This window comes from Notolepis coatsorum, assembly GCF_963971535.1.
Source record: "Notolepis coatsorum genome assembly, chromosome: 17".
In the NCBI taxonomy this organism is placed as follows: domain Eukaryota; kingdom Metazoa; phylum Chordata; class Actinopteri; order Aulopiformes; family Paralepididae; genus Notolepis; species Notolepis coatsorum.
In genome coordinates this window covers 34,477,961-34,505,882 of record NC_140181.1, presented here as the reverse complement: position 1 = coordinate 34,505,882, position 27,922 = coordinate 34,477,961, and the positions used below count along the sequence as shown (strand labels likewise).

The following is a 27,922-nucleotide window of genomic DNA, read 5'->3' as shown; positions in this document are numbered from 1 at the left end:
GCTCACCCTGTGCGTTTGTTGGGTGCTGTCCCCTCTTTCGCACAGTCGATGTCCTGTCCCCTAGTGAGGGGTGGGGGTATCGGAACCTCCCCGGTAGGAATGAAACCATCCACCTGCACCCTGGATCCCATTCCAACTGCCCTGCTCAAGTCAAACATCCCCAGCATCAGCCCAATCATCACCCAGGATGTTAACCTCTCCCTTCAAACTGGCCATATCCCATCCACCCTCAAAGTTGCCATCATCAGCCCCCTCCTAAAGAAGCCCACCCTGGACCCGGAGGTTCTTGCCAACTACAGGCCTATTTCGAACCTTTCCTTCCTATCCAAGGTTTTGGAAAAGGTAGTTGCCTCCCAGCTCCAGGACCACCTTAAAAATAACACCCTGTTCGAGAAGTTCCAGTCAGGCTTTCGCTCATCCCACAGCACGGAAACAGCTCTGCTAAGGGTGACGAATGACCTCCTAATGACCGCTGACGCAGGATCACCATCACTCCTCATCCTCCTCGATTTGACAGCGGCATTTGACACTGTGGACCACACCATCCTCCTGGAGCGCCTCCACAACACTGTTGGACTGTCGGACCATGCACTACAGTGGTTCCAGTTCTACCAAGTTTCAAGTTCAAGTTTCTTTAATAGTTGTCATACAGAAGTACAGAATACTTTTATACAAAATGCTTCTTACTGTTATGCTCCAGAGACTGTGCTAGACAAGATACGTATCAATAACATAGTATAGCATGTAAATTAGAAGTAGAAAATGAGGTCACAGTGTTCAGTATAGACATATGTACAATGTTCGATGCAGAATAGACGTAACTGAGTTACCATATAATATACAATACTATGCAGTGTACTAATATACAATACTATATAGTGCAAAGCAGAAATGGGATGAGGTACAATTTAGGTACAATTTACAGTAAGGTGTACGAGTTGTAGTGCAATCCTTTATCAATAAATATAAAGTGTGGGGAGTGGGTGCTACAGTGTGTTTGTTTAAAGTGAGTGTGTGCTATAAAGTGTGGGGAGTGGGTGCTACAGTGTGTTTGTTTAAAGTGAGTGTGTGCGTGTGGATGTGTGTGCTATGTGCGTTTGATGGTTGTTGTGTAGTGTTCATTGTTCGTTGAGCAGCCTGATGGCCTGGGGATAGAAGCTTCTTCTGAGTCTTTCTGTGCTCGCCTTGAGACTCCGGTATCGCTTGCCTGACCGCAGCAGTTCAAAGAGGCAGTTGTTCGGGTGACTGGAGTCCTTAATGATTCTCTTAGCCTTGCCCCTGCACCGCTTGTTGTAAATGTTCTGGAGGGTGGGGAGCCCCCCTCCAATTGTGCGTTCGGCTGAACACGTCACTCTTTGTAGTCTGCTTCGGTCTTGTGCAGTGCTATTCCCAAACCAGGAGGTGATGTTGCCAGTCAGGATGCTCTCTATTGTACATGAGTAGAAGTTCTTAAGGATCTTCTGACTGACTTGGAACTTCCTTAGGCGCCTGAGGAAGTAGAGGCGTTGTCGTGCCTTCTTCACAACACTGTCAATGTGTGTGGTCCATGTCAAGTCCTCGGATATGTAGGCTCCGAGGTACTTAAAGCTGTTCACTCTCTCAACCGGTGCCCCGTCGATGCTGAGGGGGCTGTAGTCCTTGACCCCCGACCTTCTGAAGTCCACAATCATCTCCTTTGTTTTGCTGACGTTCAGGGAGAGGCTGTTTTCCTGGCACCATCCCGCCAGGACCTTGACCTCATCCAGGTAGGCCCTCTCGTCGTTTGCAGAGATCAGGCCCACCACCACTGTGTCGTCAGCAAATTTGATGATTGTGTTGCTACTCCGCTGAGCCACACAGTCGTGTGTGTACAGGGAGTAGAGGAGGGGACCTCTTAGGCAGGACTGAATATGTCTCACTGGGAGGACACAAGTCCAGGCTGCTCGAGGTCACCTGTAGTGTTCCGCAGGGGTCGGTTCTTGGTCCCATTCTATTCATCACCTACATGCTCCCCCTCGGTCGTGTCATCGGCAGACATGGAATGTCCTTCCACTGTTATGCCGATGACACACAACTCTACATAAAAACGGCCCCAAACCCCTCTGCAGCTCTGTCATGCCTCACCACCTGTCTTGGGGAGATAAAGGCATGGATGAACAGCAACTTCCTCCAACTAAACAGCAAAAAAACCGAGGCACTCCTAATTGGCACCCCTCACCTGGTTCAGTCTTCATCCATATCACATCTCACCTTTGACGGCCAGGTAATCCCCCTCTCCCCCTCAGTCACAAATCTGGGGGTTCGATTTGACCCCCACCTGACCTTCAACACCCACATAAAACAGCTCTGCAAGACCTCATTCTATCACCTAAAAAACATATCAAAACTCCGTCCCATTCTAACCCTGTCAGATGCAGAGAAGCTTGTCCATGCCTTTATCTCCTCAAGACAGGACTACTGTAACGGACTCTTCATCGGGATTCAAGTTTCAAGTTTCTTTAATAGTTGTCATACAGAAGTACAGAATACTTTTGTACAAAATGCTTCTTACTGTTGCGCTCCAGAGTAAGAAGCATTTTGTACAAAAGTATTCTGTATTCCTGGCAAGAGCATCCAAAAGCTGCAATACATCCAGAACAGCGCTGCCAGGATCCTGATGAGAGTCCGTAAACACGATCACATAACCCCCATCCTCCACTCACTACACTGGCTCCCCGTCTCATCCCGGATCAACTACAAAATCCTGACGATCACCCATAACTGCATAAACGGACACGCACCCCTCTACCTTCAGGAACTCATCACTCCACAATCCTTTACCCGCACCCTCAGATCCGCAGGTAGCCTGCTCCTTCAGGTCCCCAATACCCGGCTCTGCACCATGGGTGACCGAGCCTTCTGCACGGCTGCACCACGCCTGTGGAACAGCCTCCCCATCCAGCTGAGGGCACCACAGAGCCTGGACTCTTTTAAAACAGGCCTGAAAACCCACCTATTCAAAAAGGCCTTTGACTGTTAGCTTTTTATTTTAATTTTATTGCGCTGTTGTTATTAAATTGTGTGTTTATACTATGTTTTTAATTAACTATGTTCTATTTTTATCTTACTTTTATTCTGTATTTTATTTTATTTGTTTTACTAATAACTATTTTATTTCTATTTTTTTAACTATGTTTTAACCCTGTAGTGTAGCACTTTGGGATCCCAGCGAACAAAAAGTGCATTACAAATCCAATCTTATTATTATTATGGTTGTAGGGGACCTCAGCGGGTACATTTGTCGGGCTATCTGCTCTGCTCCACTCTTGTGTTCCAATAGTGAGCAGAGCGTGAGCCATTACGATATATAACGAAGGTTATCCTATAACCCTAGTTATATGAGTAATGGTGAGCGCTCTGCTCTCACTCACTGAGGACCCCTGTTGGTCTTCCGTTTTAACAGTGAAATACTAGGGAAGAGCAGGAGTACGGTCACACCCCTCGCTTATATGCATGGGCGGATGTGGGTGTGGCCGGACAGGTGTAGGTGCATTGTTGCTGAAAGTTTTAAAATTCACAGTATGTGATGGGGAATATTTCCAATAGTGAGCAGAGCGCTCACCATTACACATATAACTAGGGTTATAGGATAACCTTTGTTATGTTAAAGTGGTATGTGGTGCAGTTAATGTGCTTTGATTACATTCTCTTGAAATTATCAGGCTTCAAATTTGAAATAATCATGATACATTTTGCCATGTTTCCTAAGCAAAATATTTGTCTTCACTAGTAACTGATGGGGTCAGAAAAATGTAATGGCATAAAAAGAACATTTCCTTTTAAATTAATCTGAGTAAAAGTACAAAGTTCCCTAAAATTAAAACACTTAACCTTGACATTGTACTTAAGTACAGTACTTGAGTGGAAATACTACTGATCACTGAATCATTATCAACATTATTAACTATAGTGAACTGATATGAATCATTATCAACTATAGTGAACTGATATGAATCAATATCAACACTATTAACTATAGTCAACTGATATTAATCATTATCAACACTATTAACTATAGTCAACTGATATGAATCATTGTCAGTACGATAGAATTTAATGTGTTAGTATATTTACTCTGAAGCTGTTCGGTCCTAGTTGTCTGCTCAGCAGTTGAGGGAATCCACGCTGTAGAATCCAAGCAAGCAGAAACTCTACCCAAACATGTTAGAATTAAGATACTCTGAAGTAGTAATGTAGTTGTAGTTAATCTCACAGCGCTCCTCAGTATACTAGATACCTACTCTCTCTCTGTCCATTTGTTTCCCTCTCTCCACCCCCTCTCTCCACACACACACCCTCCCCCCTCTCTCTCTCCCCTCTCTCACTCTCTCTCTCTCTCTGAGTGATGTGATGAAGTGATGGAGAGAAAACATGAGAAAAGAGAAGTGTTGAAGCAGGAAAGAGGAAGCGATGCTGCTGCCTGACTTCCTCCTCAGAGCATATTCAAATGACCCGAGAGAGAGACAGAGACATAGAGACGAGAGAAAGAGACAGAGAGACACAGAGAGAAAGACAGAGACATATATTAAGGCTGTCAATCGATTAAAATATTGAATCTGATTAATCGCATGATTGTCCATAGTTAACTTGCGATTAATCGCAAATTAATCGCATATTTTTTATCTGTTCTAAATCTACCTTGAACTGATATTTGTCAAGGTGTAATACTCTTATCAACATGAGAGTCAACAAATGCTTGCTTTATGCAGCCATTTAACACAAAAGGATGACCCTCATGCATTGCAAATTTGCATCAATTTCAAAACAGAGTGATGCACAAAATAGCTCTCTCTCTCTCTCTCTCTCTCTCTCTCTCTCTCTCTCTCTCTCTCTCTCTCTCACTTTGAGTCAGAAACAAACATAGTATCAATGAGAGTATCAATAATACGCCTGAGTGAAGTCTAGTAACAAAACATTTAAAAAAGTTTTTTAAAAAAGTTAATAATTTTTTTCTAAAGTGTTAATCGTGAGTTAAAATAAATAGTGGCGTTAAAGGAATTGTGTGTTAATATCGCGTTAACTTTGACAGCCTTAATATATATATACGTTTTGTAGGCTTGTAGGCCAGAGCTTTAGTCAATGGGAGGACGGGGATATTTGCAAACGCTTAAACTATATCTTAAATTCAATGACTTGCTTGCAGTCAACATGTACGAAACGGATAGTTTTTTCATCTGTACATTTTCAAATAAACACTAGATTATCGATAGTATATGTGTCCTCATGCACGAAGAGAAGCGGGGTCTGAAAAATCGCTTCTCCGTACTTTGGTCGACGCGAACCTCACACACACACACACACACGCACACACACACACACACACACACACACACACACACACACACACACACACACACACACACACACACACACACACACACACACGCGCACACACTTTAATACTTTATTTGGTTCCACAAATTAGATTACATAAACAGGGAATCAAATGTATTGGGGCCAAGCAGCACTGAACACTTAAGGGTACACAATACATAGCACCTCCTTCTCCACGTGGCTAAGCTGCCAATAATAGCTGAGACAGAGCAATATTTGGCAATTTGTTTGGCTTTTCATTTATACATTGCAGCAATTCTCAGACCGGTCATGGTGCATTTGTATACATGGCCAAGACTTCCGAATACAAGTACACTATATCTACACCTACAGTATACCCAAGGTCAGCCATCACACTGAGCAGTGGTTGGTATTTGATATACTTGTCCCGGAAGGCCTGGTCCATGTACAGATCAAAGGTACAGCCTACTTCTATGACCAGCACCTCCCTGTGGCTGGTGTAAACAAAAACAACGTCCGGTGTATTTGGTATGTTAGCAAAGACATCGTTGGTAAGGCCAAACCACTCTGGTTTCACTCTGGCATGTTTGTACATTGCTGCACTAGATGGTGATATGTTCCGTACCACATCAGACACAATGTCCACAATACGGTCATGACGAGCGATGTACAGGTGTTTGTATGCATTACATCGGGCTTCAGAACGCACCACAGCACTGAAACTGCTCTCACTAAAATAATTACTGACCTCAGACTAAACTCAGATGCAAATAAAGTCTCAATTCTCGTCCTATTAGATCTAAGCACAGCATTCGACACGATTGACCATGATATCCTAATAAATAGTCGAGAAAAGTTAGTTGGTCTTTCTGACTATGTATTAAACATATATCAAAGGGAGAACATATTAAGTCAGGCTTGGAGATCATTCTTCTGAGAAACATGACACCTACTTCGGAGTTCGACAGGGGAGCTGCCTTGGTCCATTATTATTCTCACTATACATGCTGCCACTCGGAGACATCATTAGCAAACACAATGTATGTTTCCATAGTTACGCAGATGACACACAATTCTACATCTCTGCTGAACCAAATGATCCCACAGCTATTAACACTTTGCCGCCCAACCACGAGTTAACTCGGGTTTCGGTGCCATGCGTTGAGGACCAGAGCCACGAGTTAACTCGTGGCAAGTTGTTATTGTTTTATTCCATATTAATAAACGGATCAAGATCCCCGATCGACTCTGCAGATTTACCCGCCTCCTTTAAATCGGCGACATGCAATACCGGCCAGATCCTCTTAGGGGCGCCATCGCTCCACTGCAGTATCATTGAGGGCGAATGGGGAAAAAAAATCTTTTACTGTCTATGGGCGTTTCATATGAGCCTGGATCCCAAGCGAACATCCTCCATCTTTGATCACGGTTCGAAGCACAGATTTCAGCCTGGAATAATGGGATTTATGATCAGCCAATGGACATATCGATCTACCAGATGCCGATGAATAATGGGGAAATGCTGCCGGCGATCACATGGGCTGACGGTAGGACACACTTCCCCCAAATTACAGCCGGATTGGACATTGTTGTAAAACGCAAGCGATCGATCAGTGAATGTGGCTACTTGAACACACACTGTATTGCTAATCAATAATACTAATCGGCGCCCCCCGCCGCCCCCATTTCATCCATAGATGCTCTGTAATAGTCCGGATGCTAAGCAGTTTGTTTTATTTCATTCGTATATATACAACAGAAATGCCGTTCGATATAACGTGACTAGCCTTTAGCCCTATAAATAGCTTTCCAGAAAAAATACGAGACGAAAACTGCGATAAAGCTTATATTCACAACGCTATAAAATGACAACCAACCGATGGATTTTTATTTTCTTTAAGCCATTATGAAGGCACGGTTTATGCACTCAAGTGACAATGAGAATGGACAGATAGCAATACTATAAAGTATATATATAGCTATCCAAAAGTACATCGGTTTGTTTACAAAGCGTGGTCCTCCAGCCACATATTAGATGGCTAGGGCCGGTCGTCGATGTGTTAACTAAATGTTTTCTCTTAGCAATAAACAAAGGGATGACAAACAACTTCCTAAAATTAAATGAGGACAAAACTCAAATCCTACTAGTCGGCCCTATAACAAAAAGATAAATGTTACAGAGCAATATGGGGCAACTTACTCCTTGGATCAAACCAGAGGTTACAAGTCTTGGTGTTATAATAGACTTTAAATCACACATCAAAAAGGTGACAAAAACATAATTCTCCCACCTTAGAAACATAGCTAAGGTACGGCCATTTATAAATCAAAAGGACGCTGAAAAATGGATTCCTCTGTTAGTTCTGTCATTTCCATTTTGTATTGCACAGCATCAGTCAGATCAAACACATCACATTTGTGTGTGTGTGTGCGCGTGTGTGTCTGTGTGTGTGTGTGTGTGTGTGTGTGTGTGTGTGTGTGTGTGTGTGTGTGTGTGTGTGTGTGTGTGTGTGTGTGTGTGTGTGTGTGTGTGTGCGTGCGTGCGTGCGTGTGTGTGTGTATACCTGCTTCAGGTTATTATAGTGGGTCTGGAGAGCTCTCTCAAACATGGAAACCAGAGCAGAGAAAACAAACTGATACTGTTCCTAGAGGGAGAGAGAGAGAGAGAGAGAGAGAGAGAGAGAGAGAGAGAGAGAGAGAGAGAGAGAGAGAGAGAGAGAGAGAGAGAGAGAGAGAGAGAGAGAGAGAGAGAGAGAGAGAGAGAGAGAGAGAGAGAGAGAGAGAGAATAGATGGTTGGATGATGGAGAGATTGTCTTGGTTGTTCATACTTTGATTGATTGATTGATTTTATGACATAATAAAAAATACAATACACATGTGCATACAGTATACAAATATATCAGGATAGCGCAAGAAAGTCCTTAGACTTATTTCCATTGCGGTCCTGGCTGAGCCCAGGTCAGTCCATACTTTATTTTGTATACATCAGTAACACCACTAAATGAATGTAAAGATAGCTGAGCCCAGGTCAGTCCATACTTTAGTCTGTATAGATCCATGCCTCTGTCTTCTCAGCTCCAGAGCAATCTTCATGATGCTGAAATCATCTCTGATTTGCTGCAGAAGAAACAGACACATAATGTAGATAAATGTACTCATTTTATTCTTGTAAGTAAAGTAAAGGAAGTAAAATTGTAATTTTTTAATTAGTCAAATGCAATTAGTTAATTTGTAAAAATTGTTTTAGTTTTTTTAAGCTGCAATAGCTATACTGTACTGCCACTGTAAACAAAACAATTTTTGTACACTCTTTATGTACATAATGTGAAATAAGATCTGTGTAGCTGATAGGATGGGTGTGTTGTGGAGTGTTGAATCCAACATTGTATGAACACATGGATTAACCAAACTATGAACCAAATTATAAACCAAACTATGAACCCATCTACAAACCAAATTATGAACCAAATTATAAACCAAACTATGAACCAATCTACAAACCAAACTATGAACCAAACTATAAACCTAACTATGAATAAAACTATGAACCAATCTATGAACCAAACAATGAACCAACAAATTAACCAATCTATGAACCAGGGGGAGGGGGCAGTATTGAGTAGCAGGTCAATTGCGGAGCATAAAATAATTAGATTAGATTAAATTAGATTAAAATGTTTTATCATTATACAGCACAAGTAAATCTAATGTAATCTAACATACATTAGTTCCAATGTTTCCAGTTTAGCTGGTCTGAAGCATACAGTGTGGTGTTTCCCCAAACAAAGCCCTCCACTGCCTCCCACAAAATCCTCAGGTCAGAAACCGAACCATTGTTGAATTCCAAAGATTTGAGGAATTGAAACGCCATCTAGGCACTCTATTAACAGAAGGCCTTATACAGAGCAATACATGGGTTTGTGATCAGACCAAATTCGATCTGAAGTCAGACTATTTGTTACCGTATATATAAGCCAGGACTGTGTTACCTTGGTTACCAGAGAGTCATGGATATAGTCCAGAGCACAGATGACTCCTGTCCTCCCACAGCCAGCACTGGAGAGACAGAGACAGAGACACACACACACACACACACATACACATACACATACACATACACATACACACACACACACACACACACACACACACACACACACACACACACACACACACACACACACACACACACACACACACACACACACACACACACAGCAATATACCTGATGCTTAATGCGTATAGTCAGTCAAAACAATCGGTTACCATTTATAATAATTACATTACAGTCTGTCTGCAGGTCTCTCTCTTCAGCATGTCTGTATAGTCTATAGTCTATGAACGCTACACAAAGTGGAAATGCACAATGAACCGCTGTTTTTATCTTTTGGATAACGCCAAGCTAACAAACTGTTCACGGTAACGTTAAGTGTACTATCCATGCTCGACAGCTTACCGCTTCCTGCAACAACTCACGCATTGTGTGGGCGTTCAGAGTGCGATTTCAACATGAGTTTTCTGTTTCATTGGCACAAACAGGCACTTTTGGTGGACGTATATGGCCATCCCTAGTGTGTACCTGCAGTGTACCAGTAAGGGTCCAGGATGGTCTCCTTGTTTGTCTCTGACTGTCTCCATCATGTCCAGAATCCCTGGAAGAACAGGGTCAATTGTTAATCTGACTGTAGGTCAGAGGTAAAGACATCTGGGCCCTCCTTTATCAATAATGCGTAGAAAGTAGGGATGTCCGATATTATCGGCCGACCGATATTATCGGCCGATATCGGCAGTAAAATGTGATATCGGAAAATATCGGTATCGGTTTAAAAACAAAAAAAACAATAACAATATTTGTTATATATATATCCAGTGAAATTATTAGTTACCTGAAATTATTCAGTATTTTGGACGGGGAAACCCTGCATATATCGGTATCGGTTGATATCGGTTGATATCGGTATCGGAAATTAAGAGTTGGACAATATCGGAATATCGGTATCGGTAAAAAAGCCAATATCGAGCATCCCTAGTAGAAAGTGTTCTATTTTATACAGACTGTACCTATACTGTACGTAGGGCAGAGCATATATATAGTATCTACTAAATCCTAATGAAACAAGTCATTAATGGAATAATAAGCCTATACTGCGTTCATTCATTACGCCGTAGGCTATACAGTATACTGCGCGCGCGCATGTGTGTGTGTGCGTGCGCGCTGCGGCAGGTGCCCGAGCTGTACTATATATGATGACAATACAATTAATCTAATCTAATTTCGATGGGTCGCAAAACACTTCCGCGTCAATTTTCACACGGCTGCATCATTAGTTGCCTTATAAGGAGCTCTGGAGGCGTTGTTTTGTATGAAAATGACCTAGACGGAAACGCGCGTTCATGTTTGAGACATGGTGCCATTCCCCAACGCAGATATCACAGCTGTGATCGTTTGAGACACTTAAGACATATTACCAGCGTGTTGAGGACTCAGAGTGAACTTGTCATTGATTCTGTCTCAGTCGGTTCCAAGATAAGTCTTCCAAGAGAACTCTTTGGAAAATATTGGGGAATGAGACCCACTGTTCCTCTGACTATTAAGACGTATCAGAGTCTCCGGTGTACATGACCAAACCATCTCTGATCACCATGACAACATCATCAAATATTCTATGGCAGAATAACATGACCTTTAAAGGGATATTTCACTTGAACATGTCATGTTTCAGCAGTCTTACCTCTATCTAAAGTAATCTACAAGTGACCACTGCTGTCCCCGTGTCTGGCTCCTCATTAATTTCCATTCATTTTGATGGACCAAGTCTAAATATCATACTTCTGAAGTATAAACAAACTACTGCTGTGCAGACCTGGGCCCTGTTCCCCGTACATGGCTAACTGAGTTAGCCGGATAATCTTCAGGATAACTTGACATAAGTCAGGCTTTTCAGTTCCACAAAGCAGGTTTGTCTAAATCACTATGGCAACAGATCGAAAAATGTTAACCTGCTCCAGCGCAGGTTTAGTTAAGTTAGCTGGATAAACTGGCCACTCCCTGGCAAAGAAATGCCAGCTCCCTTCCTCAGAGATCCCATTATACCATTCTGAATAATTTTATTGTGCTTAGTTTTTCTAGAGGGGGCTTTTGAAATGTAAAATAATAGACCTAAAATGCTGATAATAAATCATATTCAGCCTATGGATTTACTTTGTCCTAAATAATGCACGTCATAGCTATACGGCACACACGACGCACACTATGTGGTTATTTTAATAACGGAGCATTGCAAATGTGAATCCCGCAGGGATATTTTTAATTAATGAAACTTGGATCCTATCGGGCGTTTGGCTCCGATTAGTTTCATATTCCCCCCTGTGGATGTATTTGCTTAACCGGAGCGACCCGGATTGTGTTCAAGCATAAATTGAAGCGTCTTTACACGTGGATTGTGGATGTGAATTACGAGGAATCTGAATCTGTGGATTGTTGAATTGTATCACTGATGTCACACATTATTGTGATATTGTAACTGGGATTAAAATGTCTGAGGAGAGGGGGACGCTGTTGAGCTAGCAATGGAGTAGGACGCACTTAGTTTGAGCTCTCGTCGCGTTTATTTTTATTTTAAGTTAGTAAGCGTTTTACTTCATAAAACTTTGTGAATTTTACTCAGCCAGTGGACAATGTTTGTGTGGACAGATGGCGGCGAATCTGCGTAAATTTAAGTACACTGGACCACCCCAGTCATCACACACATAATAAACCTCTCCATAAAACAGGGACACGTACCCAAAGACTTCAAAATTGCGAGAGTAACACCCTTGCACAAAAAGGGCAGCAAATTAGACCCAGGCAAATACTGCGGCATGGTCATGCTGGACCTACAAAAGGCCTTCGACACTGTCAATCACTCCATTCTGATTGACAAGCTAAAAGCAATTGGTTTTGATAGTCTATCAGTGAGCTGGATGCAATCCTACCTGGAGAACAGATGGTGGAGGTAAACGGTACCCTATCCCCCCCCCTCCCAGCGAGCTGTGGTGTTCCACAAGGAAGCATACTAGGATCGCTACTGTTCCTAATTTATGCAAATGCCATGTCGTCAGCTTGTTTACACTGCTTGTGTTGTTTTTACTATCTGTTACAGTCTGTGACAATATTGCCACAAGGAAAGATGAAATTACCTACCAGGGTTCCATCCTAGAGGCAAATCTTTCCTGTGACAAAATGGCAAACAATGTAATAAAAAAAGTCAACCAACGAACAAGATTCTTGTACCGGATCTCCTGTCTGGTAAACAAGAATACATTGAAGACTCTAACAGGAGCACTCATTCAAGGGTACTACGACTATGCTTACACCTCATGGTACCAAAGCACCTCAAAGGCGCTAAAAACAAGACTACAAACATCTCAAAACTAACTGGTCAGACTACTGCTTGACCTTACTCCTAAAACCCACCTAACCCCTGCCCATTTTGACAACCTAGGTTGGCTTAGAGTAGACGACAGAGTACAGCAACTTGCAATGGGCCTGGTCTACAAGATACACTACACCACTAAGATACCCATGTACTGTTGTACATGTCGAAATACTTCCCAAAGGTCAGTGAATTCCACGACCACAACACCAGAGGGAGTTCCACAAATCATGTTCAACCCAGATTCAGCTCAAACAAGGGACTAAACACGTTTTGCAATTATGCCACAACAATGTGGAATTCCCTACCCACAGCCGTAAAATAATGTGAATCCCTACCCTCCTTCAAAACCACTCTCAAAGAGCACCTACGGGTGGCTGCAATTAGAAACTGGCTCCGGTAAATGTCCAAACCTGCTGCCCCATTTGGACAGCATTGGCCTGATCTGTGTCCCATGTCACGGAGGTCCCTCTTTTTCCTATTTAGTAGGTGTTTAATGTCCTTATTAACCTATTAAGCTGTAGCCCTTATAAGGGGACTCTGCTTTTTTTCTTTTCATAAATCGATCAATAGAGACCGTATTAGATCCCCACGTCGGGTATCATTGGAAAGGCAGACTCATTGGCTAAAACCCTGTAATTATTTTTTCGAGATCGCCAAATGATTGACGGAGCTAGAGCCCCGGGAGTCATGTACGTGTCGTGTACTTTGCAGTGTACTTTGGCGCACGCCTCACATATCGGCATGTAACTCGAGAACTGCTGAACGGATTTTGTCGCCTGAAACGGCAATAAACAGGCAACAAATAGGGCTTTAATTCTCTATATATAAATTCTATATATATATTGTATTAAAAGAAATGCACACCTGAGCCGCTAGAGGTCAGCAAAGTGGCGCGTCACGAATCGTCCTCAAGAGGGCCCACATGTGGATGTTAAGAGGTTAATGTTGTGTTTCTTTTTCAAATGTAGCAAAGAGTAAAGATCATAACCCTATCAAAACAGCAGTCAAAGTGTATATTTACATTTTTACCGATGTTTTTAAGATTTACAGAAAATATGAATTTATCAGAAAAATGCTAATTATATCTCTTTTATCGTAAAACCGTGAGGAAATGACTAAATCCAGATTTAACACTGCCATTGGAAAGAGGAGCCAACAGTGTTGTTGTTGTTCTCCATTGTTCAGCTACTAGACTCACCTAACTCCAACTAACTAGCTGGCTGATTTCACAGAAATTGTTAACATTATCATTAACTTAGCGTAAAAACAACATACTGTCACTTAGACACTGAGTTAATCAAGAAAGTAGCAAAAGAAGAAAATCAAGAATAGGGGTAAATTTGAAAACGACCATGTGAAATATCCCTTTAAATACTGTTGCTTTGAAAGGGAATAAATAGGGGTGGGGGAAAACAGTAGTAGTATCGCGATACTTTGTGTGGCGATACTGTATCGATACAGGGACGCCAAGTATAGATATTTTATTATTTATTAAAAAAGAAATGTTTAAAAAAAATGTAAATCATTTTTTTTTGTATAAGGAAGTTGCATTGTTCATTTCAATACCTGTAATAGTACAGTAGTCCACACACGCACACATGTGCATTCAGTTAAGTTGGAATATGATTGTAATACAAACAGTTCAGTTTGTCAGGTACATGCAACACAGATTACATGTGTTTACTTTACATGTGTTTACATGTGTCTGCTTGAGAAAATTCTACAATAAAAATTATTGAAGTGAGATGAACAGACTGAACTTTATTTTATTAGATAAAACATGTTGACAAAGTTTTACTTTGCAGTTGAAAAAAGGTAATAAATCGCAATATTAATATCGCAATACTCAGCATATCGCAATATATTTAGTACCGCAATACTATCGTATCGTGACTACTCAAGTATCGTGATAGTATCATATCATGAGGCCTCTGGTGATTCCCACCCCTAGAATGGATGTTCTCCTACACAGAGAGTTGGACAATGTTTCAGTCATCCTATTTCGTTTTCACATATTGAATAAATAATCTCAGTTTGAGACCCAAATTAGCTTTATGTTCTAACATTGATAGGTCTGAACCAGAAGTAAAACCTCATTTGGGTGTGTAACAGTCGACCCTGCCGCATGCCACCAAAGTGGCCTTTTATGTGTGTGTGTGTGTGTGTGTGTGTGTGTGTGTGTGTGTGTGTGTGTGTGTGTGTGTGTGTGTGTGTGTGTGTGTGTGTGTGTGTGTCTGTGTGTGTGTGTCTGTGTGTGTGTGTGTGTGTGTGTGTATGTGTGTGTGTGTGTGTGTGTGTGTGTGTGTGTGTGTGTGTGTGTGTGTGTGTGTGTGTGTGTGTGTGTGTGTGTGTGTGTGTGTGTGTGTGTGTGTGTGTGTGTGTGAGGATGGCTGATTTAACCTGTGCATACTGATTACTTCAATGTGCAACAGGTACGCAGCCACATCTGCTCCCAGGTCGGATTAGCTTGACCCAGGGCAGGTGTGGCTGCTTAACCCAGCCATTCCCACACCATAGGGTGTAAGAGCCCCATTCATTGTCTATGCAGCAGCCCCAGATTCAACATCACTGAATGAATGAATGAATGAAAACTTTATTTAACAGATTGCAGAATGGGTACAATACAGTACGGCTCAATACATACAATTGTTAAGGGGATGCAGACCTGAGAAAGACGTTTGTCTTGTTTCCATCAGGGTCCCCCATTTTCAATTCATATAGACATTTATGACATACACAACATACATGACATTTATGGCATAGGGACATACAGGTATTTAGTACTGATACATTTGTGACACAAACGGTATTCAAATATACAGTACTGTTACCCCTAGATCCTGACAGAGTATACATATGATGGGGAGGGGACTGTACACTAGGAGGGGGTGGGTGGGTGGGAGAGAAATATACATACGGCGGGGAGGGAATATATACATGCGGTGGGGAGGAGACTGTCTATTAGGAGGTGGTGGGGGTTTTGGGCATTTACGGTGGCCAGTTTCGAATTGCAGCCTCCCGTAGGTGCTCTTTAAGAGCGGTTTTGAATGTGGGTAGTGATTCACATTCCTTTACAGCTTTGGGTAGGGCGTTCCACATTGTTGTGGCATAATTGCGAAACGTGTTTAGTCCCTTGTTTGAGCCGAATCTGGGTTTAACATGATTTGTTGAGCTTCCTCTGGTGTAGTGGTTGTGGTATTCACTGACCTTTGGGAAGTATTTTGACATGTACATGGGTACCCCGGTCGTATAGTGTATCTTGTAGACCAGGCCCATTGCAAGTTGCTGTACTCTGTCGTCTACTCTAAGCCATCCTAGGCTGTCCAAGTGGGCAGGGGTGAGGTGGGTTCTGGGGTTCAGGTCAAGTAGTAGTCTGACCAGTTTGTTTTGTGATGTTTGTAATTTTGTTTTAAGCGCCTTTGAGGTGCTTTGGTACCATGAGGTGCACGCATAGTCGTATCACTGGTTGGAGGTTCTCTCTCTCTGATTTCTAGGTTTAGGACAGAGTGGTGCATGTTGGCTGAACTGTCCTGGGGCACAGGAAGAACATACTGACTGAACTGTCCTGGGGCACAAGAAGAACATACTGACTGAACTGTCCTGGGGCACAGGAAGAACATACTGACTGAACTATCCTGGGGCACAGGAAGAACATACTGACTGAACTGTCCTGGGGCACAGGAAGAACATACTGACTGAACTGTCCTGGGGCACAGGAAGAACATACTGACTGAACTGTCCTGGGGCACAGGAAGAACATACTGACTGAACTGTCCTGGGGCACAGGAAGAACATACTGACTGAACTGTCCTGGGGCACAGGAAGAACATACTGACTGAACTGTCCTGGGGTACAGGAAGAACATACTGACTGAGCTGTCCTGGGGCACAGGAAGAACATACTGACTGAGCTGTCCTGGGGCACAGGAAGAACATACTGACTGAGCTGTCCTGGGGCACAGGAAGAACATACTGACTGAGCTGTCCTGGGGCACAGGAAGAACATACTGACTGAGCTGTCCTGGGGCACAGGAAGAACATACTGACTGAACTGTCCTGGGGCACAGGAAGAACATACTGACTGAGCTGTCCTGGGGCACAGGAAGAACAGACTGACTGAACTGTCCTGGGACACAGGAAGAACATACTGACTGAGCTGTCCTGGGGCACAGGAAGAACATACTGACTGAACTGTCCTGGGGCACAGGAAGAACATACTGACTGAGCTGTCCTGGGGCACAGGAAGAACATACTGACTGAACTCCAGGGAGTCCAGGTAATATAAAAGTGTACATCTGGATGAACAGAGAGCACTCCAGGTAATATAAGGGGATTTTAGGATCAGAGTTGTTTTACCTGCAGCCTCGTAGGGAATATCATGGTCAGGCCATGCAGTATACTGATACTGAAACAGAGAACGAGATTCCTAGAGAGAGAGAGAGGGCGAGAGAGAGAGATAACATGGAGATAAGATGAGATAGATGGGAAAATTCAGGCAGTAAAACAACATGGGGGAGGGGGAAGGGGAGGTATAGGTATGGACAGGGTAATAGAAGAAAGACATAAATATAGGCAATATAATTAACTCTGAATATAAACCTTTTTGAAAATCGGTTAAACAATTTGAATCTGAATATTTACTATGAGTAAGAGTAAACAGTATACACAAGGTGCAGTATACACAAGGTACTCTAACTGGCATGATGTCGTACGTTGTAGTCTGTGCAGGTTTTATAGTCAGACACACTTAGTGGTCAGACATTCCCAGTGTTAATTTCGTCAGCTATTTTTTATTTTAGTCTTAGTCATGTGTCAAATGCTCTTTTTCGTTTTCATCATATTTAGTCACCTTTATCTATTCTTCGTTTAGTCAAGTTTTAGTCAACTACAGGTCTGAGCATTTTAGTCTTAGGGCGGGATCAATCAATCAATCACAGCAGTCTTTTTCGTTTTAGGCTCGATTGAGTAATAATAACATGAATTATTCTAAAAGTAATAATTATTTTGTCTCGTCTTAAAATGAAGAGATTTCGGCAAGATTTTATTTTGTAAACTATATTTTGTGTCGTCGTTTGTAGTCAACGACATTGCATAAATTATTTAGTCACGTTAGTGTCACATGATCTACATTAACGATGACGTCTCGTCTCGTTGTCGTAAGTGGAAAAAGCTTTGTTGACGACCATATTTAGTCATTATTTTCGTTGACTAAATGAACACTGGACATTCCTAATAGTTCTTGAGTTCTGCAGCCATAAGTTATCTAGCTGCTGGCAGTAGACCATGTAGTCCATCTTGCAGATCAAATGTGACCCAGTCCAGCATTTCGTGCTTCATGTCGGAAAATCTGATTGCGAGAACATTTATTATATGTTTTTTTTCTTTTCATATTATCACAGTTTGAATGTTTAAGAACATATTTACTGCAACATCTACAGTAACAGTTATAGTATCTCTAAATAGTACTCTCTGGTTCCAAAAGAAATGTTACAATCAATAAAATCATCAAACAAAGTCAAACATATCTTTTGGAACGTTGAAACATAAACACAAAAGGAGAATATAAATGGTCAGACTATCTCTCTACTGTCAGAGCTGGCAGTTACCACAGTCTAGGCCTAACCCTAACCCTTACAAGGTACAGGCTCAGTGACCACGGTCTAACCCTAACCCTCACCTGGGCCCTCATTTATCAATAATGCGTAAGTGTTCTATTTTCGTTCCTAAGCACGGAATTTAGAATGTCTCTACGCACAGAAAAATCGGGATTTATCAACCATGCGTGCACAGGTCGTACGCACACTCCATGTTGATAAATACCAATGTTCTTACCGTCTATGCTCGTGCATGATTACATTACAATTTAATTCAATACAATGCGTGCCTTCCTCCCGGTCACCAGCAACGACATGTATCAGCCAAATGCGCATTGCAACATTGACTGAGTGGAATCCCTTTCTATTCACATAACTGAATTTGTGATGGAGCTTTGACAGCTACATGGGTGGTACAGTAACAGTCTATTGCTCGATCCATCTCCAATATCACGATGGACCGTGCCGTTGGCCAAATACCCGAGGGTGGAGAGGACTTGAATGTGCATGGGGATGGCATTTCTGCGTTTTGTTCCACCCTCCAATTTGGGTCCCAAATTGCGGTATAAATCAAGGAGAATGTGTCTCGGGTAGCGGACTCTAGTTAATATTATGTTCTCTCTGCAAATAGACTGCCCTATCTCTGAAAACAGCTCCCCGCGGAGCGCAGTCAGCGCACCCCGTAGTATTCCGATAACGCTATAAACCATGCTGCATTCATTCGGAAAGAAAGACCTATTCCAAATGCTATTTATAGGGTTTGACAATAATTACACTACTGTCGCTATTTTACAATTAACTATAATGAATTACGGGTCATAAAGAACACGTCAGTGTTGAAACTAATGCATGAAAGTCTGTCTCATGTTGCAGTCTTCATATTCTACCGCTTGGTGACATGTACGCACGGTCTGAGCTGTGCATAGATATATGCACAATCTCAAGCACACGTTCATTTTGATAAATCCCACACATTGCATTGAAATGATCGTACGCATGGTTTACGCACATATCTGTGCGTTTGCAGCGTTGATAAATAAGGGCCCAGGTACAACCTCAATGACCACAGTCTACAGACAGACATAGAAAACATGGTTACCAAGAGACCAAAGAACAATAGATCTCATTCACTAATATTCTCGTAAGTTTCCTCGTAAATAACCTCATAAGAAGTTTGTAAGAGGAAACCTACGATAGTCCTCCGGATTCCTCCGGAATGTGTGGAGAGGTGCTCTTAACCCATTGAATCCAGGAATCACATTTGTGTGTATATGCAGGCTATATAATGCATTATTAGCAGGCGTTTCAGGTCTAAATGGGTTAAGTGTCCAAAATGATCACAACTGAATGAAGAACGTCACTCATTCTTAAACTGAAAGCGCATTCTCGTACACCTGAATTTGCATACAGAAACGCCACATCAGCTCCTTATAAGGGCATGAAGGACCGTGTGCAAACAGATTCAACAGCTCCTTATACCGGAAGTGAGAGGCTCAGCATTGCACCTGGGCTGTGCTGAGCCCCGTATTCAACAGGTAGCGTGGAAGCGATTTGCGACTGATCAAAATGAGATTAGATTAGATTCAAATGTATTGTCATTATACAGCACAAGTACAACACAACATACAACGTACGTTAGTGCGTCGTTGCTAATAAACCATAGATTTATAATATATATTATTAAATATATAGCCTACATGAAAGGAATGGGGTGTGCTGAGAGCAGAATGTAGATGTGTCCATTCTATTCCACTATCTATATCCACACGATTTAATTTAGTTCTTATTTATTTATTCATTAGTCATTTGCAGGGTTTGTAGACATCACAATGCCTTGTTGAGGCATGACTATAAATGTAAAACGTAATTTTTAATGATACAAATATTGTTGTATTTATTATTATTATAATTATTTAATTCCGAGGATGTCTGTAGAATCGATGTGAACGCAATCACCAACTATTTCTCCCAAATGAAGTCGCTAAGAATACGGGCACACACCAGTCTGTCCGACTTACGACTGCTTTTCCTCGCTCGTAAATCCTACTCTTAGCTACGAGAGGGAACCGTTCGAGAATGCCAAAATCAGCCCAAAAAGCTTGTAAGTGGAGATACGATGAAATTTGCTCGTAACTTTTCTCGTAAGTCCGTTCGTGAATGAGGACCATTGTGCTGTACGACAGTGCACCTTAGGTGAGGTTGAGAATGAGGCTCCTATTGTGGAAAAATTTAAAGAACATATTGTATTATAATACTAATTTGCAGTTGGAGTCAACCTTTTTATTTATTATTATTACTATTATTATTATTATTATCATCATCATTATCATTATCATTATTATTATATTTTGTTTTATTTTAATTAAGAAACCATTAAACCTATGTTTTGTTTTGGCATGGTAATTCTACATTGTAATATGTTTTTTATTTTTATTTATCCTTTATTTATCCAGGAATGTCCCATTGAGATACAAGATCTCTTCTTCCAGGGAGTCCTGACTCCTGACCAACACGGCACACAACAAGTTTCAACATAAAACAGGGCATTAAACAAAAAACATACAATTCAAATATAAATACAGAAGGCCATTTGTGCAGTGGCAAGGAGCATAATCAGATCAGCAATAGCAGCAGGTAAAACAGTTACATGTTTCATAAAGGGCTAATCGTAGCATACCTTTAAAAGCATTCACAGTAGGAAGTGCCTCTAGACAAAGTTTGTTGTCTACTAAATGTTGTAAACTGATTTGGCAACACTGTTAATCGTTTGACATTCATATCAATAAAGCACCTTTGAATTGAAAAGAGAGAGAGAGAGGGAGATAAAGATATCATATAATATCATATCATATTCATATCATATGAGCAGCTGAGGAAGGACTCACCTGTTGGAATGAGACAGAGAGCAACCGCACCACCACCATTTCATTAGGAAACAGCTCTCCCTGCTGGAGACAGATGGTTTTGATTGATTGATTGATTGATTGATTGATTGATTTAAAACTTTATTAACAGAATGGGTACAATACAGTACAGCTCAATACACACAATTGTTAAGGGGATGCAGACCAGAGAAAGACTTTCGTCTTGTTTACATCAGGGTCCCCCATTTTAAATTCATCAGGACATATATGACATACATGACATACAGATAGACAGTACTGCTACATCTATACATTTATGACATACATGGTAACAACATCCTTACAGATCCTCACCACAATAACACTCATCCTGTACAAGTTGTGATGGGAGTAGTAATAGATTACATGTAACTAAAACAGTAACCCGTCTATATCATCTCTGTTTGTCACATTAGGAGTAGTAATAGATTACGTGTAACTAAGAGAGTAACCTGTCTATCATCTCTGTTTGTCACATTAGAGTAGTAATAGATTACATGTGACAATGTATTGGCATTGGCTTCTTAAAATAGTGAACTGTCCCTTTAAGTGCTGAGGCTGTGATGTTCTTACATTATAGACAGAGAATGGTCCAAACGAGGAACTCTGCTTATTAGGAGGCCAGTAACACTCACACTTCCTCTGTTAGGAGAGAGAGAGAGAGAGAGAGAGAGAGAGAGAGAGAGAGAGAGAGAGAGAGAGAGAGAGAGAGAGAGAGAGAGAGAGAGAGAGATGAGTGGTTCCTGCAATGATGTGGCAGGCACATTGAAGTGTCCGACAGTTGCATGAACGTATGAATGACATTAGTAAATAGATTGTCAATACAGACAGTGAAGCATGTAGGAGTTGAATCTGTCCATCCAGTAGAGTTAGAAGAGAGATAGGAGACAGGGGGATGAAATATAGAGGAGAATGATAGGAGAGTGGGAGGAGAGATATATGAGAGAGATATGAGAATGAGAGAGAGCAGATGGTTTTATTAGCAGGAATTTAGAAGCATTTAAACATTTTATTTAAATGTTCCCCATGTTCTCTTTGAGCAGAGACAGAGAGGAAGAGAGAGAGAGAGAGAGACAGAGAGGAAAGGAGACAGAGAGGAAGAGAGAGAGAGGGAGAGAGAGACAGAGAGGAAGAGAGACAGAGAGGAAGAGAGAGAGAGAGAGAGAGAGGGAGAGAGAGAGACAGAGAGGAAGAGAGATGGAGAGAGAGACAGAGAGGAAGAGAGAGAGAGAGAGAGGAAGAGAGAGAGACAGAGAGGAAGAGAGAGAGAGGGAGATTTACCTTCCCCATCTCTACAACTCTACAGACCATAACCACCACCTGAAACATAGAATATATGGATCATTCAGATTATTTTCTCCGTACAACTAGTTTTATGATCTGGTCATAATATTGATCCATTCTGATCAGAATGTATTCAGTTGGCATCATATTGATCCATTCTGATCAGAATGTCTTCAGCACCAGAAGCAACCAGGGATCCATACGTGAACACATGGGTAGATAATAAATAGTAACAGATACATGTTTTTATTCTCTAGTTGATTGACAGCGCTTGATACAAGGACCAACACTAGACAACAGGTAAATATCAGTTTTTAAATTGTATTTGATGCATTGTTGTTTACCATGACACCATTACTCCCAGATCATTCATATTGTTGTTTACCATGACACCATTACTCCCAGATCATTCATATTGTTGTTTACCATGACACCATTACTCCCAGATCATTCATATTGTTGTTTACCATAACATCACAGATCGTTTACCATGACACCATACTCCCAGATCATTCATATTGTTGTTTACCATAACATCACAGATCGTTTACCATGACACCATACTCCCAGATCATTCATATTGTCGTTTACCATGACATCATACTCTCAGATCATTCATATTGTCGTTTACCATGACACCATACTCCCAGCTCATTCATATTGTCGTTTACCATGACACCATACTCCCAGCTCATTCATATTGTCGTTTACCATGACACCATACTCCCAGCTCATTCATATTGTCGTTTACCATGACATCATACTCCCAGATCATTCATATTGTTGTTTACCTTGACATCATACTCCCAGATCATTCATATTGTTGTTTACCTTGACACCATACTCCCAGATCATTCATATTGTTGTTTACCATGACACCATACTCCCAGCTCATTCATATTGTCGTTTACCATGACATCATACTCCCAGATCATTCATATTGTTGTTTACCATGACATCATACTCCGAGATCATTCATATTGTTGTTTACCATGACACCATACTCCGAGATCATTCATATTGTTGTTTACCTTGACATCATACTCCCAGATCATTCTCCAGAAGTCTAAAAGTGTGCTGCTCAGAGGACCCTGGGTGGCGATATATACCCTGCTGTTTGTTGCCCCCTGGAGGAATTATAGAATTATTAATCAAATCAAATCAAATCAAATTTATTTGTAAGGCCCGACAACACACGTTAATGTCCCCATGGGCCGGACACGTCTTCTTTAAACAAGTCAAGAAGAAACATCACAATAAGTCAAGAACAAAACAAGAACACCATAAGGTCCAACAAATTTAAAATAAATGCAAAATAAATGAATATTACAGCTTTCAATTAGAAAGGTGGGCTTAGTAGAGCGCAAATCTCCACCAGGCGGCAGTCAGACAGTTCAATGTGCCTGCCACATCATTGCAGCAATCTCTCTCTCCCCCTCTATCTCTAACACAAAATATACAAAATCTATACTTTCAGTATGGAATAATATACACATTTCTGACTTGAGTTATGACTGGATTACATCGAGACTGACAAGAAGTATACTCATATTGAATAAATAATATTATATTATTGTTCCTCCCCATATTTTATTGTCTCTTTTATAAATAAGAAATGTAATCATTTAATTTCACGGCGTATATGAAGCCTAGTTTATTCACTCTGTCCATGGAAACAATGATGGACACAGCCATAAGTGTATGGTTTCCTTACACAGAAAACATAGTCTGTTTACTTTCCTGATAACTACATCACTGAACGACTCATGTTCAGACAAGATTCATATTTTTGTTATTTGTGATACTATGTGTACATGTTCTTTACAAAATTATTTCAAACTAATAGCAAATGATTTGGTTATGGAGGTCAGTCTTTGTTACAGTAACAAGGCACTTGAGAGCTGTTCTGCAGGCTGTGTGACGTACAGCTCTAGAGACACAAAGGCTTATGTTCTAATAGAGAGATGTGCAGCAGTAAACATGTCTCTATGTGTGTGTGTGTGTGTGTGTGTGTGTGTGTGTGTGTGTGTGTGTGTGTGCACGTGTGTGCACGAGCGTGTGTGAAAGTAAGTGTGAGTGTGTGTGTGTGTGTGTGTGTGTATGAGTGAGTGGGTAGTATCTTCCTGTTTTGACTTTCCATTGGTCATAGGAATGAAGCTTCTCAGAAAATGAATGAAAAACATCCATTTCTAGGGTGATTTTGGCATTCTCGAACGGTACCTTCTCAGGGATTCACTCGTAGCTAAGAGCAGGATATACGAGCGAGGAAAGGCAGTCGTAAGTCGGACAGACTGGTGTGCGCCGGTGTTCTTAAAATGGCTTCATTTGGGAGAAATAGTTGGTGATTGCGTACACGTCGAGTCTACAGACATCCTCAGAATTAAATAATTATAATAATAATAAATACGACAATATTTGTATCATTATAGTCATGCCTCAGCGAGGCATCGTGATGTCCAAAAAAAAAAAAAAAACACAAACACTGTAAATGACAGTGAATAATAAATAAATAAATAAGAACTAAACTCAATCGCGCGGATATAGCTATAGTGGAATAGAATGGACACATCTACATTCTGCTCTCAACACACCCCCTTCCTTTCATGTAAACTATATATTTAATCATATATATTTTAAATCTATAGTTTATTAGCAACGATGCACTAACGTATTGTACTTGTGCTGTATAATGACAATACATTTATAATTTAGAAATACAATACTATTTTCACGGGGGTCAGCACAACCGAGGTGCAATGCTTAGCCTCTCCCTTTCATTATACGCAGTGTTGAATCAGTTTGCACACAACCCTTGCATGCCCTATAAAGGAGCTGGCGGGCGGTTTCTGTATGCTAATTAAGGTGTAGGAGAACGAGAACACGCTTTCAGTTTAAGAATGAGTGACGTTCTTCATTCAGCTGTGATAATTTTGGCCATTTACAAGCACAGCGTTCAGGTATCCGGAAACAAAGAAATTTACGAGAATGTTAGTGAATGAGGTCCAATGTACCTAGCATTAGATTAGATTAGATTAGATTAGATTAGATTAGATTAGATTAGATTAGATTAGATTAGATTAGATTAGATTAGATTAGATTAGATTAGATTAGATTAGATTAGATTAGATTAAGATTCAACTGGACTTTGAAGAAGTCTTTATTCATTGCACACATAGACAATGTTGCAGTGACACACACATGCAATGGGCGGCACACACAGATACACAATGAAATGTTCCTCTCTGCATTTGACCCATCCCATCGTCCTTCCCCCCCAAGGGCAGCCGGGAGCAGAAAAGCGCTGCGGCGTGGGGCCCAGGGACGTTGGAACTTTAAATCAGCAGGGGGTTCAGCCTTTCTGAGATTTTTTTTTTCAGAACGCCTTTAACATGATTTCCAATGTCCTTTTAAATGAAAATTACATGAGAGGGAGTGAGACGTATATTGTTCAGAGCGGCTTTGAAATAGCCTACTATACGTGAATTCTAATGTCTTTTTTAAATCAAAATGACAACGTGGCAGGGAGGTGAGTGAGAGGAACGTTCTTTGTTTAGAATGGCTTTGAAATAAGTTATTTCGAATTTGTTTTATTTAGACTTTTCAAGCCTACATTAGCTACATTTTCAAGAACTGTATGCTAGGCTAAGGCTATTGTCAGCGATTGACTAAAGATAAACACAGTCAACATTGGGCATATTAGAAGCCAGTTGAAGAAATTAAAACAAACATCACTTCTCATAACACTCATAACAATTCATTCACACGCTCGCTCGGCGCTCTCTTTTGCATTTTGTAGGCTATTTGGTTTTCGTATTATGTTTCACTCTGATGAAATAAAGCCTTAATTAAGCTTAGTAGCCTATACAACCATGAACCAACAGTCTCATGCATGACCGAAAGTGGACCTTCGCTCAGGTGCACGTGTAATGAACTCTTTCATCAGAGTGGAATCATCAATGTCATCCAAAATGTCATGGTGAACATTCATTATTGCTACGTGGGTGAGTCTCTCTATTTACATGCGCGGTTGTTCAAATGTGTTAGAAATAATCCATGACCAATTTTCCTCTCTTTACCGGTCGTCGCACCGAAATGCATTTTGCAATAAAACGTGCACGTTAAACAAATGCCATGTGTTTTGGACGTCAGTCGCTTCTTCTGTAGTCTATACCCAATTCAACAGATCCGAGGGTGCAGCCCTCTCTATACTGTGGCACGCCGTCTGTCAGCATCTCTGGCCGCGTTCCAAAACATCACAGATTCTCCACATCTCTACACGAACATCTCTCCCTATTACATTTTTTTTAACTGCTTTCAAGAGGAGACGACGCGACCTGTTCTAACGCCACGGGCGACCGTTTAAGATTGCTGTGAAGATTAAGATCGCTGTGAAGGTGGAACGGGCTTCCGTTGTGCACTTGCAACCTCCCTAGTCTATATAATGTCTAGTATGTCTCCGCCCACATGTCACTTTACTGTTATGCTAACATAGCGATCATTCCGTATGATTGTGTACAGTGTAATAATGGTGAAGTGCTTTGAGCAGGAGAAACTTATAACTTATAATGTTACAGTATATAAAAAGACCGTTTTGTGCAGTAACTGAAGCTGCCGCACCCCCCCTTCCAACGTCTCTAGTGGGGCCGTGCCCGGGGACCTATCCAAGTTCTCCTGTCTGTCTTCGTCAGGGACGCGACAGCGTTAGCGATCTGTTCTGCATGTTTTTCCATTGGGTTTATCTTATCGGGAGGGGAAACCCTTGCGAGCACGGGGAGAACATGCAAACTTCAAACAGAAAGGCCCTGGAGATACCCCACCTGGGTACCTGGCAACGAGGAAACCTGGTCCCCAAGCGGGACTTGAACCCAGGACCTTCTAGCTGTGAGGTGACAGTGCCGTGCCGCACGTACCTGTGTGTGTGTATGCATGTACATGTACCTAGCATACACCTAGCATGTACCCAGTATGTACCCAGTATGCTTGTCTTTATGGTGTGGGAGGAAACCAGAGACTTTCCTGAAGGTCTTTACAGACAGTAAGCGACTGTTGTGCCAAAGTAATTCATATTCAATGAATTTCTACCTGAATGAAGCTGGCGTTGATGTAGTCAGAATCACCTTCACCTGTCAGGAGAGACAACTGGACACGACTCTGATCATCTGCGCGCACACACAGACACACAGACACAGACACAGACACACACACACACAGACACAGACACACACACACACACACACACACACACACACACACACACACACACACACACACACACACACACACACACACACACACACACACACACACACACACACACACACACACACACACAGCCATGTCTTCATCACTTGCGGGGACATTCCATATTGATTCACAGTACCTTTGAGACATATTGGCATAATGAACAAA

At 41.4% G+C, this 27,922-nt stretch overlaps 1 protein-coding gene across 1 annotated transcript in view; it reads right to left on the bottom strand.

Annotated features, from left to right (window-relative positions):
* LOC311244001 (tyrosine-protein phosphatase non-receptor type 18-like) overlaps positions 1-27,922 on the bottom strand; it is a gene marked incomplete at its 5' end in the record, with an annotated part of 57,994 nt that overhangs the window by 28,063 nt on the left and 2,009 nt on the right. Inside the window, 10 exons of the mRNA XM_084333410.1 lie at positions 4,093-4,167; positions 8,354-8,431; positions 9,304-9,370; positions 9,895-9,967; positions 17,089-17,158; positions 21,212-21,274; positions 21,803-21,871; positions 22,511-22,549; positions 23,545-23,640; positions 27,596-27,672. Coding sequence (XP_084189536.1) covers positions 4,093-4,167; positions 8,354-8,431; positions 9,304-9,370; positions 9,895-9,967; positions 17,089-17,158; positions 21,212-21,274; positions 21,803-21,871; positions 22,511-22,549; positions 23,545-23,640; positions 27,596-27,672 — 707 coding nt within the window. The remainder of the gene's footprint in view (positions 1-4,092; positions 4,168-8,353; positions 8,432-9,303; positions 9,371-9,894; positions 9,968-17,088; positions 17,159-21,211; positions 21,275-21,802; positions 21,872-22,510; positions 22,550-23,544; positions 23,641-27,595; positions 27,673-27,922) is intronic.